At 43.4% G+C, this 15,474-nt stretch overlaps 1 protein-coding gene across 1 annotated transcript in view; it reads right to left on the bottom strand.

Annotated features, from left to right (window-relative positions):
- The window catches only part of Kcnmb2 (potassium calcium-activated channel subfamily M regulatory beta subunit 2), a 294,634-nt gene that overhangs the window by 16,733 nt on the left and 262,427 nt on the right, over positions 1-15,474 (bottom strand). The window contains exons 3-4 of the mRNA XM_028872638.2: positions 3,746-3,916; positions 717-912 (exon numbers count right to left, since the gene is read on the bottom strand). Of these exons, the coding sequence (XP_028728471.1) occupies positions 717-912; positions 3,746-3,916 (367 nt within the window). The remainder of the gene's footprint in view (positions 1-716; positions 913-3,745; positions 3,917-15,474) is intronic.

Genomic DNA, 15,474 nt, shown 5'->3' with positions numbered 1-15,474 from the left:
GGACCTCTCAACTCCTGCTCCCGCTGCCATGCCTCCCTGCCATGATGGAGCCATAAAGCAAAATAAACCCTGTCTTCCATAAGTTGCCTTTGGCCATGGAATTTTGTCATCACATCAGAAAAGTGACTAATATGAACAGTACTATAAATTAGGCCTCTATGAACATCCTATATAAAGAAAGAATATATGTGTGTGAATTCACAAACACACACACACACACACACACACACACACACACACACACACACACACACAGTTGACCACATGTTCAATTTCTTAGTACAACATATTCTACTTTCTAATCCTTAATTATGATAATGACTTTGTACGTGGCTATTACTTTCCTTTTGAAAAAGCAGGCCCAGTATCAGGGAAGTTAAGTAACATGACCAATATCTCCCAAGTCATGATAGGTATTTGGGCACGCACATCTCTTATTAAATTCTGTACTCGCTTTGAAAGACTTAGGCTCTTTATGGAAATATCCTCTCAAACAGAAAACACAGCTAAATCTGCTCTACCATGAAATGAAGGAATAGCTTGTCCATGGCTTGTACAGAAAACAAGCATTTCCTCGGACAGATCCAGAGAGTGAGTTCTGTGAATGGAGCAAGCAGGGCCTCCTTCCTGGTGTGTTTCCTTTGAAATACTCACAAAGGGAAAGTGGAGAGAGGGGAGGCAGGTAGTCTGTGGGCGCCTGGGCACAGCGAGCCTACCTTCTGATTGATTTTCATGGTCTCTTCTGTGTGGTAGAGGAGGAGCTTCTCCCCGGAAGAAGTCAGGTTGACGTAGACCTGCAGGCAAGGGTACTGAGAGAGCTTCCAGCAGTCGGGCCCACAGCTGAAGGAACAGTTAAATGTTTCTGTGATCGACACGTTCAGGAGGGTGCATTGAGCCTCTTCTGTCCACACACTGCAGAGAAGGAGCGAGGGTGAGCACAGAGCAGGGAGGGTGTGGCTGCAGAGGACTGTCTCTTGGCTACTGAACCGCATGGGCCTCCCCAAAATCTATGATCTGTATGTCTGTGTAAAGTTTACAATTTTGAACAGACCAGCTTCCGGCATGCCGTGACACAGCACAAACTTTGGTGCCTGAGAACTTTCCTGGTGATATCCGCTGCATAGAATATTTGCTAATATTTTAAGTGATTATTTTCTCCTTATTGAATTCACTGGTAAGCATAATGCACGCTTTATTTTTAGTTTTTATTTCTTGAGACAAGGTCTCACCACACAGGCAAGAATGGCCTCAGATGTGCTCTCTAGCCTGGGCTAACATCAAACTGGAATCCTGCCGTCTGAGCCTCCTGAGGGGAGGGATGACAGGAGGCATCGTCTGCCTAGCAGAACCTGCACTCTCCCAGTATTTCTGCATTGTACAGCTGCCTGCTCAGGCCTTTTCATTCCAAACTCCACCTCAGCCTGCTTTGTAGGTGGAAAAGGCTTTACTAAGGGAGGGGCTGGAGGAGAGGTGGCACAAAGGTGGGGTGGCTCAGGGTTGGACTTGACAGACAGAGGGAGAGCAATACCATGCAATAAACTCATTCTAACACGGGAAATAAGATAACAACGGCCTTTGGAAGCTGTCAAGAGCAATGGCTACTTAGAGCCTTTCTCCCTAACTGGCAATTGACACAAACGATTTCCTTTTGTTCTCTCTACAACCCTATATATTGGTTACTAATCCCTTTGAAAGGTGAGTGAATTGGGGGCCATAGAAGTCAGGTGGCACAGTCAAGAACACACAGTTGGAAAGTGACAGAAACTGTGGCTTTCCCTTCTCTGAGGATATGTTTCATCCTGTCATGGTGTGCCTTCCCAGGAAATCAACAGAAGATAAACCCTTCCGTGCAGATAAACGGCTCAGGCAGGTTGCTCTGGGCCATGGCAGCCAGAGATTCCAGCTAACCATTGGCTGAATTTCGTTTTACAGTAGCTTCCATTTTGCGATCAAGTCGAGCATTTGCAATTAGGAAGTAACACAGTGGCAGTCGATGGTTTGCCTCTGGATGTAAGCTCTATCGCAGGGAGCAGGAAACACATGTTCACGAGTAACAACCCTGCCCTTTTGCTGGACACACGTGGATAGCTCCTTACTTTTGCATGTGCCAGATGACTAGACTCAGTCTCCTCTGGTGTAGCAAATTGAATTTTCTGGAACATGAATGGTCAGAATCTGCTTTTACAACTGGGGGGCAGGGAGGGGTACACATCCTAGATCTTTGCAGGTGTGAGAATCGGAAAGAGGCTTTGGATTCAGTAAATACTGGGGCCCCAGGCACCAGCACTTTCACTGGAAGAGAGGACAGCTGAAGCCCTCAGAGAAAGAACAGGCCAACCAGGATGTGAAAGAGGAGCAAATTGCTACATTTCAGCTCCGCTTGCCTTCTGAAACGAAAGCATTAATTTAGCTAGAGAAACAAGCGGCACAAAACGGTTTGATTTTCTCTTGGGTTGAAACTTCCACTTTCATGTGAAAGGGTCTCATTTCCTCAAGCCTAACCATTGGCAGACGCACAGAGTCTCGGGGCTCAGGGTCTGGATGGCTGTGAGGGAGGGGCACGTAGGGATGTATCAGCTGGCTTGTTCAGGAAGACACGCTTTAGTATCATCGCCTAGTGACTTCTCCTTATTCAGTAAACCCAAGGTAAACATTGAACCGAAAAGGCTTCAGAAGCTGTTACTTTAAGAGACTACTGTCAGTCTCCCAGCTTCACAACACATCAGAATCACTGGAGTTCCAGAATACCGAGTACTGGTCTGTCTTCAGACAATTAATTCTCACCTTCTTTGTCTTGGACATACAAAAGTTCCCCAGGAAGCTGGTGATGGAGAAGTAGGGTGGGTTAGAAAAGCATACAGACTTAGAGAACAGCAGGAATCAGGACTCTTGAATTTGTGGGATGTGGCTTTGAAATCTTAACTGCCATATGCTGTGCTGCACTGAATTATGTGACATCGTGTGCGTATGTGCATGCGTGTGTGCGTATGTGTATGTGTGTGTGGGTATGTGTGCATGTGTACTTGTGTGTGGGTGAATTTGCACGCATTTGTGCATGTTCATGTTTGTATATAAGTGTGTGTATGTGTATGCATATACACTTGCATGTGTACATATGCATGTTTGTGTGTGTACAGGTGCATGTATATGAGTATGTGTACATGTTCATGTGAGTATATTTCTGTGTGTGTTTGTTGAGGCCAGAGGATGATCTCAGATGTCATTTTCAGATATCGTCCACATTGCTTTTTTGGAGACAGGGTCTCTCAGTGGCCTGGAGTTCAGCAACTGGACTAGCCTCCTGGTCAGTGAGCTCCAGAGATTGCCTGTCTCTGTCTCTCTAGTCCTGGCATTACAAGTGCATGCCACCATGCCTGGGCTTCTTATGTGGGTTCCAGGTTTGTGTCTAAGGTCCTCATGACTGTGCAGCACGCTTGCTGTGGGAAGCTATCTCCTAAGTCCCCGTGTCACATCATCTCCTGTGTCACAAGTCCCCATTGTCTCTGCACCGATGGGCACATTGATGGGTGCCAGTGAGAAAGAAACAGGCAGAATATGAAAAGTGGCCAGCTCACAGTAGACAGCTCACACATTCATTGTTACTATCAGATAACATTAGGAAACTCTGCACCAGGTGCCTCTGAAAGTTTTGAGGAAAGGTGAGAAAAATGACATCAGGGTTGAATGAGCAATGGGGGAGCAGAGAAGGAGAAGGCAGTGGATTTCTCGGTGCCCATGGCATTACCTCTGCATGTAGGAGCGTAGCAGCGTGATTCCCAGCAGGAAGTACATCATGATGGAGCACACCATCATGGCCAGTCCCAGAAGGATAGCCCGGTCCTCCCCAGCCTTCAGTGCTGTCACGGTTTTCCTCTTGTCAAGGAGGTCATGGTCCCTGATTTTCTGGTAGATATTTCTGAAGTTGAAAATAATACAGTTTTACATGAGACTCACAGTTATACTGCATGTCCCTTGAGGGGGGCTGTGTTCCCGCCCCTGCCTTCCTAAGGGGAAAGACCTATAGGAGTGCTCCAAACACACCTGAGTGAAGTTGAATCTCAGTGCAAATCCCGGCTCCCAACACACCACACACACTCACATGCACACACACAGACATACACAGACTCAGACACACATACGCACACACACACAGACATACACAGACTCAGACATACATACACAGACATACACAGACTCAGACATACATACACAGACATACACAGACTCACACACACAGACTCAGATACACACACACACACACACTCACACGCACACACACACGCACACATACACACTCACACTCACACGCACACACACACACGCGCGCACACACACACAGACATACACAGACTCAGACATACATACACAGACATACACAGACTCAGATACACACACACACACACACACACACACACACACACTACACACACAGAGGAGAGCACAGATATACACACGTGTACCATCCCTGTGCAGAAACGATCTCTAATTCTGTATTTTGGAGATTCATGTCTAACTGTAAAGTAATTTTTCTCTGTTCAATTCTAAGAAAGACAGCAATTCCCTCAATTCTTAAAAAATGCCTTGGGTTTGTTGACTTCATATTAATGAAGTTGATCATTGTTGATATGTAATTGCTGAATCTACTTATGCCTCTGCTTATGTGTGTGTAGATATCACTTCATTCTGTTTATTCTTACCACCAGAGGCTTGGAATGACACTTTCTCATGATTTCCCAGCTCAAGCCTGGGGCCTTTAAGACTACCTGGCCACCCCACAAAAGCCTTCTGCAGACCGGCAATCACCTGCCCTCTCGGTTTTGTGATTCATTTTTGAGATTTCTTTGAAAAGTGTAGCATTTACATCAAAGCTCTTTAAACTTGACCCTGTGTGAACTTGAAGACCAAACTGGTGCCCATTAGCTGTGAAAGGCAGGGGGCGGGCAGACTTCTGAGGCAGGGAAGACAGGCTGAGGCTGAGTGCCTTCAAAAACCCGCTGGAAAATAATAACCTGTTGTTACTTGGCTAATATCATTTATCAACATGTATTTAACTCTGACGGCTGCTGTTGAGATCTGTGTTCTGCAGATGGAAGCCAGCGAGGATGATCTGTGCTGTTCTAGACTATTAGGCTGCCACACAGCATCGAATATGCCAGTCTGCCATAAAATAGGATGGGTGTTATCAGTTGCCGCCGGAACAAGAAGCACATAAAATGATCCAACTGAGTCATTTCAAAACATATTTGGAAAATAAATGTTCTTTGTGAGCTCTAGAATGGGTAAGTAAAAGGCAAAATGGTGGTTTCCCCACAGCTCGTAGGTGTCTAGGAAATGGGAATATCACACAGCAAAATGAAAGTCTTGAGTGGGTGAGATACAGTTATGAAATCCACCAATGAATGGCTGTTGAATTAATGGATAAATAAAGGAGTGTTAATATGACAGAAGAATGAGATCCCATTAGGAGGTTAGGCTGTGAGTGCTGTAACCTCTTGTGTTGGGGAACATGGTCCCTGTTAAATAAGAGTAAAGATGTGAAAATTAGTGTCAACTGAGGGTGAGAGTTCCCTGGTGGATCAACTCAGTGTCTTGGCAATTTCCCCAGTGTGAGGGATCAGAACAGGAAGGTAGTGCAAGTTAGAAAAGGCTTCTTGGAGAGCAATGTCTTGAACAGAACCTTCAAGGTTGATTGCAGTTAAGCAAATGGGACAGAGAACTGGGGATATTTGGAAGGAGGGATGACAGAAGCAAAGGTGTAGGGGCTTGGAGTTGCACAGCATGTACCAGGAAGGATTGTACTAATGGTCCTAGGAAGTCACACACCACAGAAACAGGGCAGCCGGATGAGACATGTGGTGTCATGGAGGCTTTGAAAGTCATTCTAGACAGTAGCCTTCCTTCTGTAATTAAAGAGATGCCGTCAACTGGTGATGTGACCAGACCTGAGTTTCAGCGTGATTGATGTGCTGCAGTGTGGAGATCAGAAACAGGAAAAGTCTTAAATCAGAGAGGGAAGGAGGAGGGAGAACGGGGAGACGGTCCAATAGTGTTGGCAGAGGACGAAGATCCAGGGTAAAGACAGGACAAAGACAGGAGGCAACATGTGGAGGAACGTCCAGGAGATGAACCCTCCGGATGCAGTGACTGATCAGATGAGAGGATGACGAGGCAGTAACGAGGCAGCTGAGCTGCGTGCTGCTGTTTTGAGGTGTGAAGAGCGGAAAGGCCCCACCTCTTTTCTACTCAGATCTTTTGGAGAATGGAAGTTATTGTTGAATCTACAGGACAAAAGAAGTCTTTGGAGGGGGCCAGTGAGATGGCTCAGAGCTGAGATTGCTTTCACCTAAGCCAAATAACCTGAGTTTTTTTCCCTGGGTCCTACATGGTAGGAGAGGAGTGACTCCCTAAGCGATCTTCTGACCTCCACATGAAGGCATGGGTGCAACAAACAAACATACATAAACTTAAAAAGTCTTTGGGCTGGAGAGATAGCTCAGTGGCTAAGAACAGTGGCTGCTCTTACAGTTCTTACAGGGAGTCCCCAACTCCCACATGAAAGCTCATAACAATCTGTAACTCCAGTTCCAGAGACTCTGATGTCCTCTTCTGGCCTCTACAGACACTAGGCATGCACATGATACACAGATATACATGCAGGCAAAATACCCATACATATAAAGTAAAAATAAGTAAAATCTAAAAATAAGGCTTTGTAAACTGATTTTCAGTTTTTCAGTAAGGTTTTGTTTTGCCCTAACCAATAGCTGGTACATTAAAAAAAAAAATTCACCCTTAATGTCTACATAATTTTTGGAAATTTCATGTCAAGACTCAGCTTATAATTCTGGAGATCCATAGTGTAGATGACACGGTCTACCTGGACAGCAGTGAGACATCACGGGTGATTGTGTTGATTGGACCGTCCAGAAGGGAAGCAAGCCAGTCCCTGAGGGCCAGCTTTCCCAAGACTCAGATACTGGAGGCGGAGGCACCAAAAGGCAGTTGACTGAAGGTTCAGTTCACACTGTGAGCAGAACCTACCTACTTTACCAACTTACAGATTTCACGAAGACTTGTTTTATATTTTTTTGGTTGTGAGCCTAGCCTTTAACGGCTGAGCCATCTCTCCAGCCCTCTCGAAGACTTGTTTTAAGCAGAGTTATTTAATATAGTAAGTGGATATGGGTATATTTTTCTCCCCTATATGTTAATGGCACTTTTAAAAAAAATATTTATTTTATTTATTATGTATACAGTGTTCTGCCTGCATGTGTCTTTGCAGGCCAGAAGAGGGCACCAGATCTAATTGCAGGTGGTTGTGAGGCACGGTGTGGTTGCTGGGAATTGAACTCAGGACCTCTGGAAGAGCAGTCAGTGCTCTTAACCACTAAGCCATCTCTCCAGCCCATAATGGCACATTTTAACATGTTTCATCAAGAAGAATGTTGTCATGAAGATGTTCTTCTCAGAGGTATTTAAGATGGTTTGATTAAAAAAAAAAAAAAGACTGGGCTTCTGAGTCCCTTTATACATGTATTCTAATAAACATATTCATTTGTATGTGCATAAATATGTATTATTCTTAGAGATGTAAGAACAATTTCACATTTTCTGTGGTGCTTGTTTATTTTATACTGATTTATTTTCAAATCCTTTTTGGGGATTTAGTTAGTCTTAGTTAGAGTTACTATTGCTGTGATAAAACACCATGAGCAAAAGCAACTTGGGGAGGAAAGGGTTGATTTGGATTACACTTCCACATCGTAGTCCATCACTGAAGGGAGTCAGGACAGGAACTCAAACAGGGCAGGAACCTGGAGGCAGGAGCTGATACAGAGGCCATGAAGGGTGCTGTTTACTGGCTTCTCCTCATGTCTTGCTGAGTCTGCTTTCTTATAAAACCCAGGATGGCACCCACCCGCCATGGGCTGGGCCCTCCCTCATCAATCACTAATAAAGAAAATGCCTTACAGCTGGATCTTATGGAGGCGGTTGCTCAATTAAGGTTCCCTCCTTTCAGATAACTCCGGCCTATGTCAAGTTGACATAAAAGTAGGCAGCATAGGAACGCTGTTCTCCTGATATTTTGGTTTCACTGGAATTTTCATCCCATTTCACATCACAACTGTTATCACCACCACAGATTTGTTAGCCTTCTCAGCTAACCAAAGTTTGCTTCTCTTCTGCAAAGAGCCTAGAGTATTTTCAAAGATTTTTTTATTTTAAATAAAGTGTATACTGTGTGTGTGTGTGTGTGTGTGTGGTGTGTGTGTGTGTGAGAGAGAGAGAGAGAGAGAGAGAGAGAGAGAGAGAGAGAGAGAGAGTGCAGGTGCTAGAGGAGGCCAGAGACACAGAATCCCTGGGAACTTGAATTCGATGCAGTTGTGAGCGACCTGACAGATATGCTGGGAACTGAACTTGGGTCCTCTGTAAGAGCAGCAAGTGCTCTCACTGAGCCATCTCCACAGTCCTGGAGGAGAGCTTTCAATAGCTCTTTGTAGATTCCGCGATTTATTTAGATGGCTCTTCTTTTGTCCTCATGGAACCGTTAAATAAATCTTTGCTAACTTATCTTTGTTCTGTTCCCGTTTCCACAGCAGGAAGGCCCTGGGTGAGAACCGCAGGAGCCTCTGCAGGGGAGCCTTTTGTTGGAGAGGAGAAATTGACAAGCATGCAGCTGAGCCTGCTGTTCTAGAAAGCGGGACCCAGGGAACAGAGCAGGGGACACAAAGAACACGGGGCAGAGAGAAGAGGAGACCTCGGATAGTGTCTGGACACAGCGAGAGACAGACAGCAGAAACGTAGAGGGACGGTGACTACAGATTCTGAGATACAGGAGACAAGAGTGCAGTCCCTAATTAAGGGTGACTGTGACCATATTGATCCCTGCTAGTTAGTGTGGACTGTGACCGAACACTATAGGGTTACAATAACTGTGTTACAGTTTTGATACACAGTGTGATTTAATAAATTCACCAAAATGGTTGATGAGCAAATAGATTCTTTGTCAAATTGGCTTCTGGCAAATTGCTCATTGGCGTACTGGACATGAACACTCAGAGGACCAGTGGCACATAGACAGTCTAGGGCTGTGGCTTAGAATGTGAGGGTGGTTGGAAGTCTGCCACTGATGCACATGGGAAGGGCATAGGCGTCTGTGACAGGCCGAACCATGCCTTGGAGGGGCAGATGACTGAGAAGTGGAGGGGTCTCTGGGAGATGGGATAGAGGGCTGAGGGCAGCTCGGACCAGGATGGGAAATCTCTTGGTTGGTGAGCTATGCATAGGCCAGAAGAAAAAGATCAGTTTGTGAAGCTCGAGAGGACATTAAAGGAAATGAAACAAGTGGGACAATTAGATTTGCACTTTAGAAACGTCGTGAATGTTCGTGAGGCTGGTTGTTAGACAGCCTTTCACAAGCGCTGCTATTATGTTGACTGTGGTCTTCTCCTTTAGAGCAATAATGAAAGAAATGTAACAAGAAATAATTAAAGGAATGTGTGTGTGTGTGTGTGTGTGTGTGTGTGTGTCTGTGTGTACAGTACAAAGAATTCATAGCCACAGAATGAAATCAGACTGTGGTGATATTGTGTTCCCCAAAATATTGTGCACCATAATAAACTTATCTGGGGTCAGAGAACAGAACAGCCACTAGATATAGAGGCCAGAAAATAGTGGCACACACACCTTTAATCCTATCACTTGGGAGGCAGAGATCCACCTGGATCTCTGTGAGTTTAAGGCCACACTGGAAACAGCCAGGCATGGTAACAAGAGCCTTTAATCCCAGGAAGTAATGGCAGGAAGCAGAAAGGTATATAAGGCATGAAAACCAGGAACTAGGCAGGTTAAGCTTTTAGGCTTTTAGCAGCAGTTCAGCTGAGATCCATTTGGATGCTGACACAGAGGTTTCCAGTCTGAGGAAAAAGGATCAGCTGAGGAATTGGCAAGTTGAGGTGGCTGTGGCTTGTTCTGCTTCTCTGATCTCCCAGCATTCACCCCAATACCCAGCTCCAGGTTTGTTTTTATTAATAAGACTCTTTATGATCCCTGCTACATCAGACAAATGAAAAAAAAAAGCATTGAAATGAATGATATGAAAAACGTGGAGTATCTAGTGGGTGTGGCTAAAACAACAGGTAAGAATATACATTTTCCAATGCTTGTATTAGAGAGTAAGAAAGCCCTAAAGGCAGTGCACTCAACATCTAAGGAAATGATGAGCTAAGTGGAACATTCAAAAGGGAGGAATAAGGAAGGAAATGACCATAAGCTAATACGTGAAATAATAAATGAAGTAGAAGGTAACTGTTAGAGGAGCAATGAATTCAAAGGTTAATGTGTTTTGAAAGACTAAAGAAATGAATACATCTTGACAAGACTGATAAAGAAAACATATAAATTCCAAGTCAATATGAGGAATCAAAAGCCATAATTGTGGGTACAGCATCCTTTAGAAAGGGGACATTTAAAACAACTTTGCAGTGAGACATTTGGAAACTTTGAGGTACTAAACTTATTGAAATATACAATAAGGATTTGCAAATATGTAACTCACTGAACCCAACTCATAAATAGCCAGAAGACTTAAATAATTCTAAATTATTAAAATTTGAAATAGCTAAAAGTTTTAAATAATTAAAAGTATTTTGGTTATGGAAATACAAAGCTCTAGCAACTTACAGCTGAGCTCAAGCTATATTGTACAGATAATTCCAGAGTACATAAAAAGAATGCCAGCCAGCCTGGTTATGAGGTTGGCAAGTTCTGAGACCAAAACTAGTCAGAGCCATATGTGATGGAAAAATACAGGCCAACCTCATTCATAGCCACAAATACAAAGTCTAAAAGAACTTAGTTCACCAGATCTAACCATATTACAAAAAATGAAGTCTACCATGATTAAACTACTACTGTTGTATCTTAGAAATATGACATTGGTCATCATTAGATTTTTTTATTAATATATGAAAAGGATTATTAACTGATAATGTGATAATGTAATCTAGAAATGGATTAACATCCATTCATGGTAAAAGGTATTATCAAGTTAGAAATAGAATCATCTTCAATGTAATAAACGGGAGAAGAAATCTACCTGTACTGTAAATGATACAATATCTAATGGTGAAATGTTGAAAAAGCTCACTTAATAACTTAGAGTGAAAATGTCCATCATCATCAGTTTTATTTTAATTTAATAAAGAAACAAGCTAATATAATTGAGCAGGAGTAACAAAGGAATGTTATATTTACAAATATAGAAGAAACAAAAGCTTACTATTTACCACTGATAAAGTTATGAAGAAAATTAAGAATAGTTAATTAAATCACTGTTAAAATTTAGCAGAGGGCTGGTGAGAGGACCACCAACCCTGACCCTGCCGACCTGAGCTCAGGCTCAAGACACATGGTGGAAGAAGAGCTGTCCTCTTCTGCTGTCCTCTGACTTCCACAGATGTCTCATGGCACACACACACACATCCACACACATCCATGTCACACACATCACACCACACACACACACACACACACATCCACATCACACACATCACACCACACACACACACACACACATCTACACACATCCACATCACACACACCACAACATCCACATCACACAAACACACACATCCAAACACATGTATCACACACAACAACACACACATTCACATCACACACATCAACATCACACACATTCACACACATGCATATCACATAAACACACCACACACACACCACACACATCCATGTCACACACATCACACCACACACACACACACACACATCCACATCACACACATCACACACCACACACACATACACATCACACACATCACACACCAACACACACAAACACACACACACCACATCACACAAACACACACATCCAAATCACATGTATCACACACAACACACACACATTCACATCACACACATCAACATCACACACATTCACACACATGCATATTACATAAACACACCACACACACACACACACCACACACATCCATATTACACACACACTACACACAATTACACACACACACCACACACACACACATCTACACACATCCACATCACACACATCACACACACACACATCTACACGCATCCACATCACACACATCACACACACACACAGAGGGAGGGAGGGAGAGAGATAGTCTGCAGAGAAACCAAACCAAATTTGATAAACAACACACAGCAGTCTTTCCATCTATCAGCAAAAATGTAAAGTGTATTTGAACATTAAAGCAGTGCAATGGACTTTCTGAAGGGCCAGTGAGCAGTTCTCTTTGGACAGGGAGGTTGTAGGGAAAGAAACAGAGCTATTCCTCCTTGTTGAGCCAAAGACAATCTAAGTGCAGGGCCGGGCTGCCCTGTGTGTTTACCTAAAATCTAGGAAAGCCTTACTGAAGCAAGGGGTAGTCCGACTTTTGTCTCGCGCCCACCAGCTTCCTCCACAGCGGGCAGGAAGGAAGATGCTCGTCAGTGACAGACTAGCCAGGCGGATGCTCCCGCAGTTTCCTATCCTCTCCTCGGTCCTGCTGCTTCTACCAAATCTTTGCTACTGGTCGAAACAAGTCGGCTTGCTAGCCTCTGTCTCGTTGCGTAGCCTCTGCCTTGTGACATGAGCACCATTTCTTGTTTGTCTCTTGTTAATCCATCTTTGTTAATGTAGACCTTGTCTACATTGTGATGGTTTTTAAAGTCTCAGAGGCCAATGCAGGGGATTCTGTTCGACCAGAAAGAGGCTTGGCGACATTGAGACTTCATCGCCTCCCCTTTAAGCTGAACAGTTTTTAATAGTCTTCACTGTCACATTTGAAAAATTCCTGTTATTTTTTTTTAATCTTTTAAATGTAATTTTCTCATTTCCTCGCTTTTGCTTGTTGGTCGTTTTATGTGATTATTGGGTGTTCACCCCAAACCGGTCCAGGTCTGACAAACTGACAGTTGTTGAGAATTAAAGGAACATATTACTAGGTTGATTTTCTGCATCAATAGGATTCTCTGACACTTAAATTATAGCTTTAATTTTTGTTTTTAAGGATGATTTCAGTAATTACGGGATTTAAAGTAATAAACGCATTTGTGGAACAGGGTGTCAATGTGCATGCCCTTGGCCTACACGGCTAACAGACGAAAGTGGAAATAGCCTAAAGACACAGTTCCTGTCCCTTCTCCAGGCCGGCATTCCCAGCTGAACGTGTTTAGTTTGTCCATGCCTTTCCTTGACCACATCTGCATCTTTACTTCCTGGCTGAGCAAGAGCACAGGAAGCCCAGATTGAATCGAAGAAAGGAGGTTTTCAGTTCATCTGTGAGATGGCTAATCTGGATTATCAATTTTGTGGTATTGAGAATTATTGTGGAAACACATGTCGGGAAGCATTTAGCTGGGGAAAGGAGTCTCTGGCTGAGGGTGGGTGGCACTTATCCTGTGGGTTGGGGTCCCAGGCTGAAGAAGAAGGAACAAGCAAGCTGAACAGCAGCATTCATCTCTCCTTGCTTCCTGACTGCAGGCTCAATGTGACCGGCTGCCTCAAGCTCCTGTCTCCATGACTACACCTGCCTTGAATGGATGGTGCCTCAAACTGTAAACCAAAATAAATCCTTCCTTCCTTCCTTGAGTTTCCTTTGTCAGTTACGTTGTCATAGCAACAGAAAAGTAACAAATACAATGAGTCTGGAGCACTGAGTCTTTGTTCAAATGCTAGTTACCTTCTGGGCTACAGTTTCCTACTTAAACACCATGGAATTATTTTCCCATAGCTAAAGTAACATAAGATGTACAAAGCATTGGAAATAGAGACTGTGTGTGTGTGTGTGTGTGTGTGTGTGTGTGTGTGTGTGTGTGTGTGTCTGCAATAATCACTTGCATGCAACTTTCTTACTTGCTTTTTTCCCAGCAATGGTACGTCAAAATATTTCAAAGTAGTAACTGATACAATATATTTCATTATTTAACAGATTTTCTATTGTGACTATTGAAATGACCCCCAAATTTTTTCTGTAAATAGCAACTTATTATGACAAATAATTTTGCTTCTGGGGTTTTTTCAAAGGAATTTTATCTGTAGGGCAATTCAGGTTTTAAGAAGAAAAACAGATTCCCCAAACGATATTTAATAAACCTCCCTTGGATCTTATGATTGCCCAATAAATATCATTCTCAATTCTGATTTCTATCATATTCTTCCTGACATGTCACTCACCCTGCAGAATGCTGGTAAAGTAGGTATGTTTAAAACTGAGTTTCACTTAAATAATAGGACAATATCAATGAGAAAGAAAGAGATGTGGAGGAAGAAAGCAAACAAGAGGCAGGCAGGCATAGGGAATAGCATAGCAACCTGGGACTCCACCTAGCGTGGGCTGTGCATATCCCTCTTCTTACAAGGCATTTGGGAACCTAAGACCCTCACTAGCATGTGCTATATGCACATAGCAATCTCTGAACAATGCAACTAGCAACCTGGTGACAGCCCTTGGCTCCCCCCAGGTGCATCAGGCTGCATGTATTTATTTTAAATAATGGTTTAAGTTTCTTCTTTTGACAACCACCTAATAGACAGTTTCTAGTCAACTTATTCCCAATACATTCATGTATCAGGGTAGGAGGGGTGATCAGACCTGAACTGGTTTGTGGTGCATGGTAATAAGGCAAAACTGGTTTCTCAAGTGAATTTTTAAGGAGACTCCCCTACTTAGCATCATATACTTATGTACATGAGTGTGCATATGATTAAAATCAGACGCATTATGGGAAGGACATATATGGCAGAAAATGATTTTATGATCTAATCTATCAATCAAAAGAGAGAACCACTTCACTACACTTCTTATAACAGGCTTCTCCCCCTCTTCGACTCCATAAAAGGAGACCCCAGACAGGAGTCAGGGCCCTTGAGCACTTTTAGTCACTCATGTGGTCTCCTGCTTACCCAGAATGCACTAATTTCTGATCTGTGCTATTGCTTTGCTGTTGAATAAAGCTTCTTTGCTACTTTGCAATCTGTGTGAGTTTTTATTTCAATTCTTTGGATAAAAAGCAAGAACCTGGAAATACTGGGCTTGGACCCCCAACCACTGGCAACAAGTATAGGGAATAAATATTTAAAAATAGTTGTAGAGAGCCAGGGGAGACAGTTCAAAGGGTAATGTGTCTTCCATGCAAGCATGAGGACTTGAGTTCTATCCATGACATGCACATAAAAGTAGCAGGGCACAGTGGCTCACACCTGCAAACCTAGCACTGGCTATGGAGTGGAGGCAGGCAGACATGGCTACCAGTCTGGCCATCAGTTGATCTCTAGGTCTAGTGAGAGAGTATCTCAAAAACTAAGGTGGAGAAAGGTTGATGAAGACACCCATTATCAACCACTGGCCTCCACACTTGGGTGAGCATGTGGGCATGTACAACAGAGAGAGAGAGAGAGAGAGAGAGAGAGAGAGAGAGAGAGAGAGA

Source organism: Peromyscus leucopus, chromosome 6, assembly GCF_004664715.2.
Source record: "Peromyscus leucopus breed LL Stock chromosome 6, UCI_PerLeu_2.1, whole genome shotgun sequence".
NCBI lineage: Eukaryota > Metazoa > Chordata > Mammalia > Rodentia > Cricetidae > Peromyscus > Peromyscus leucopus.
This window is presented reverse-complemented; position numbering and strand designations above follow the sequence as displayed.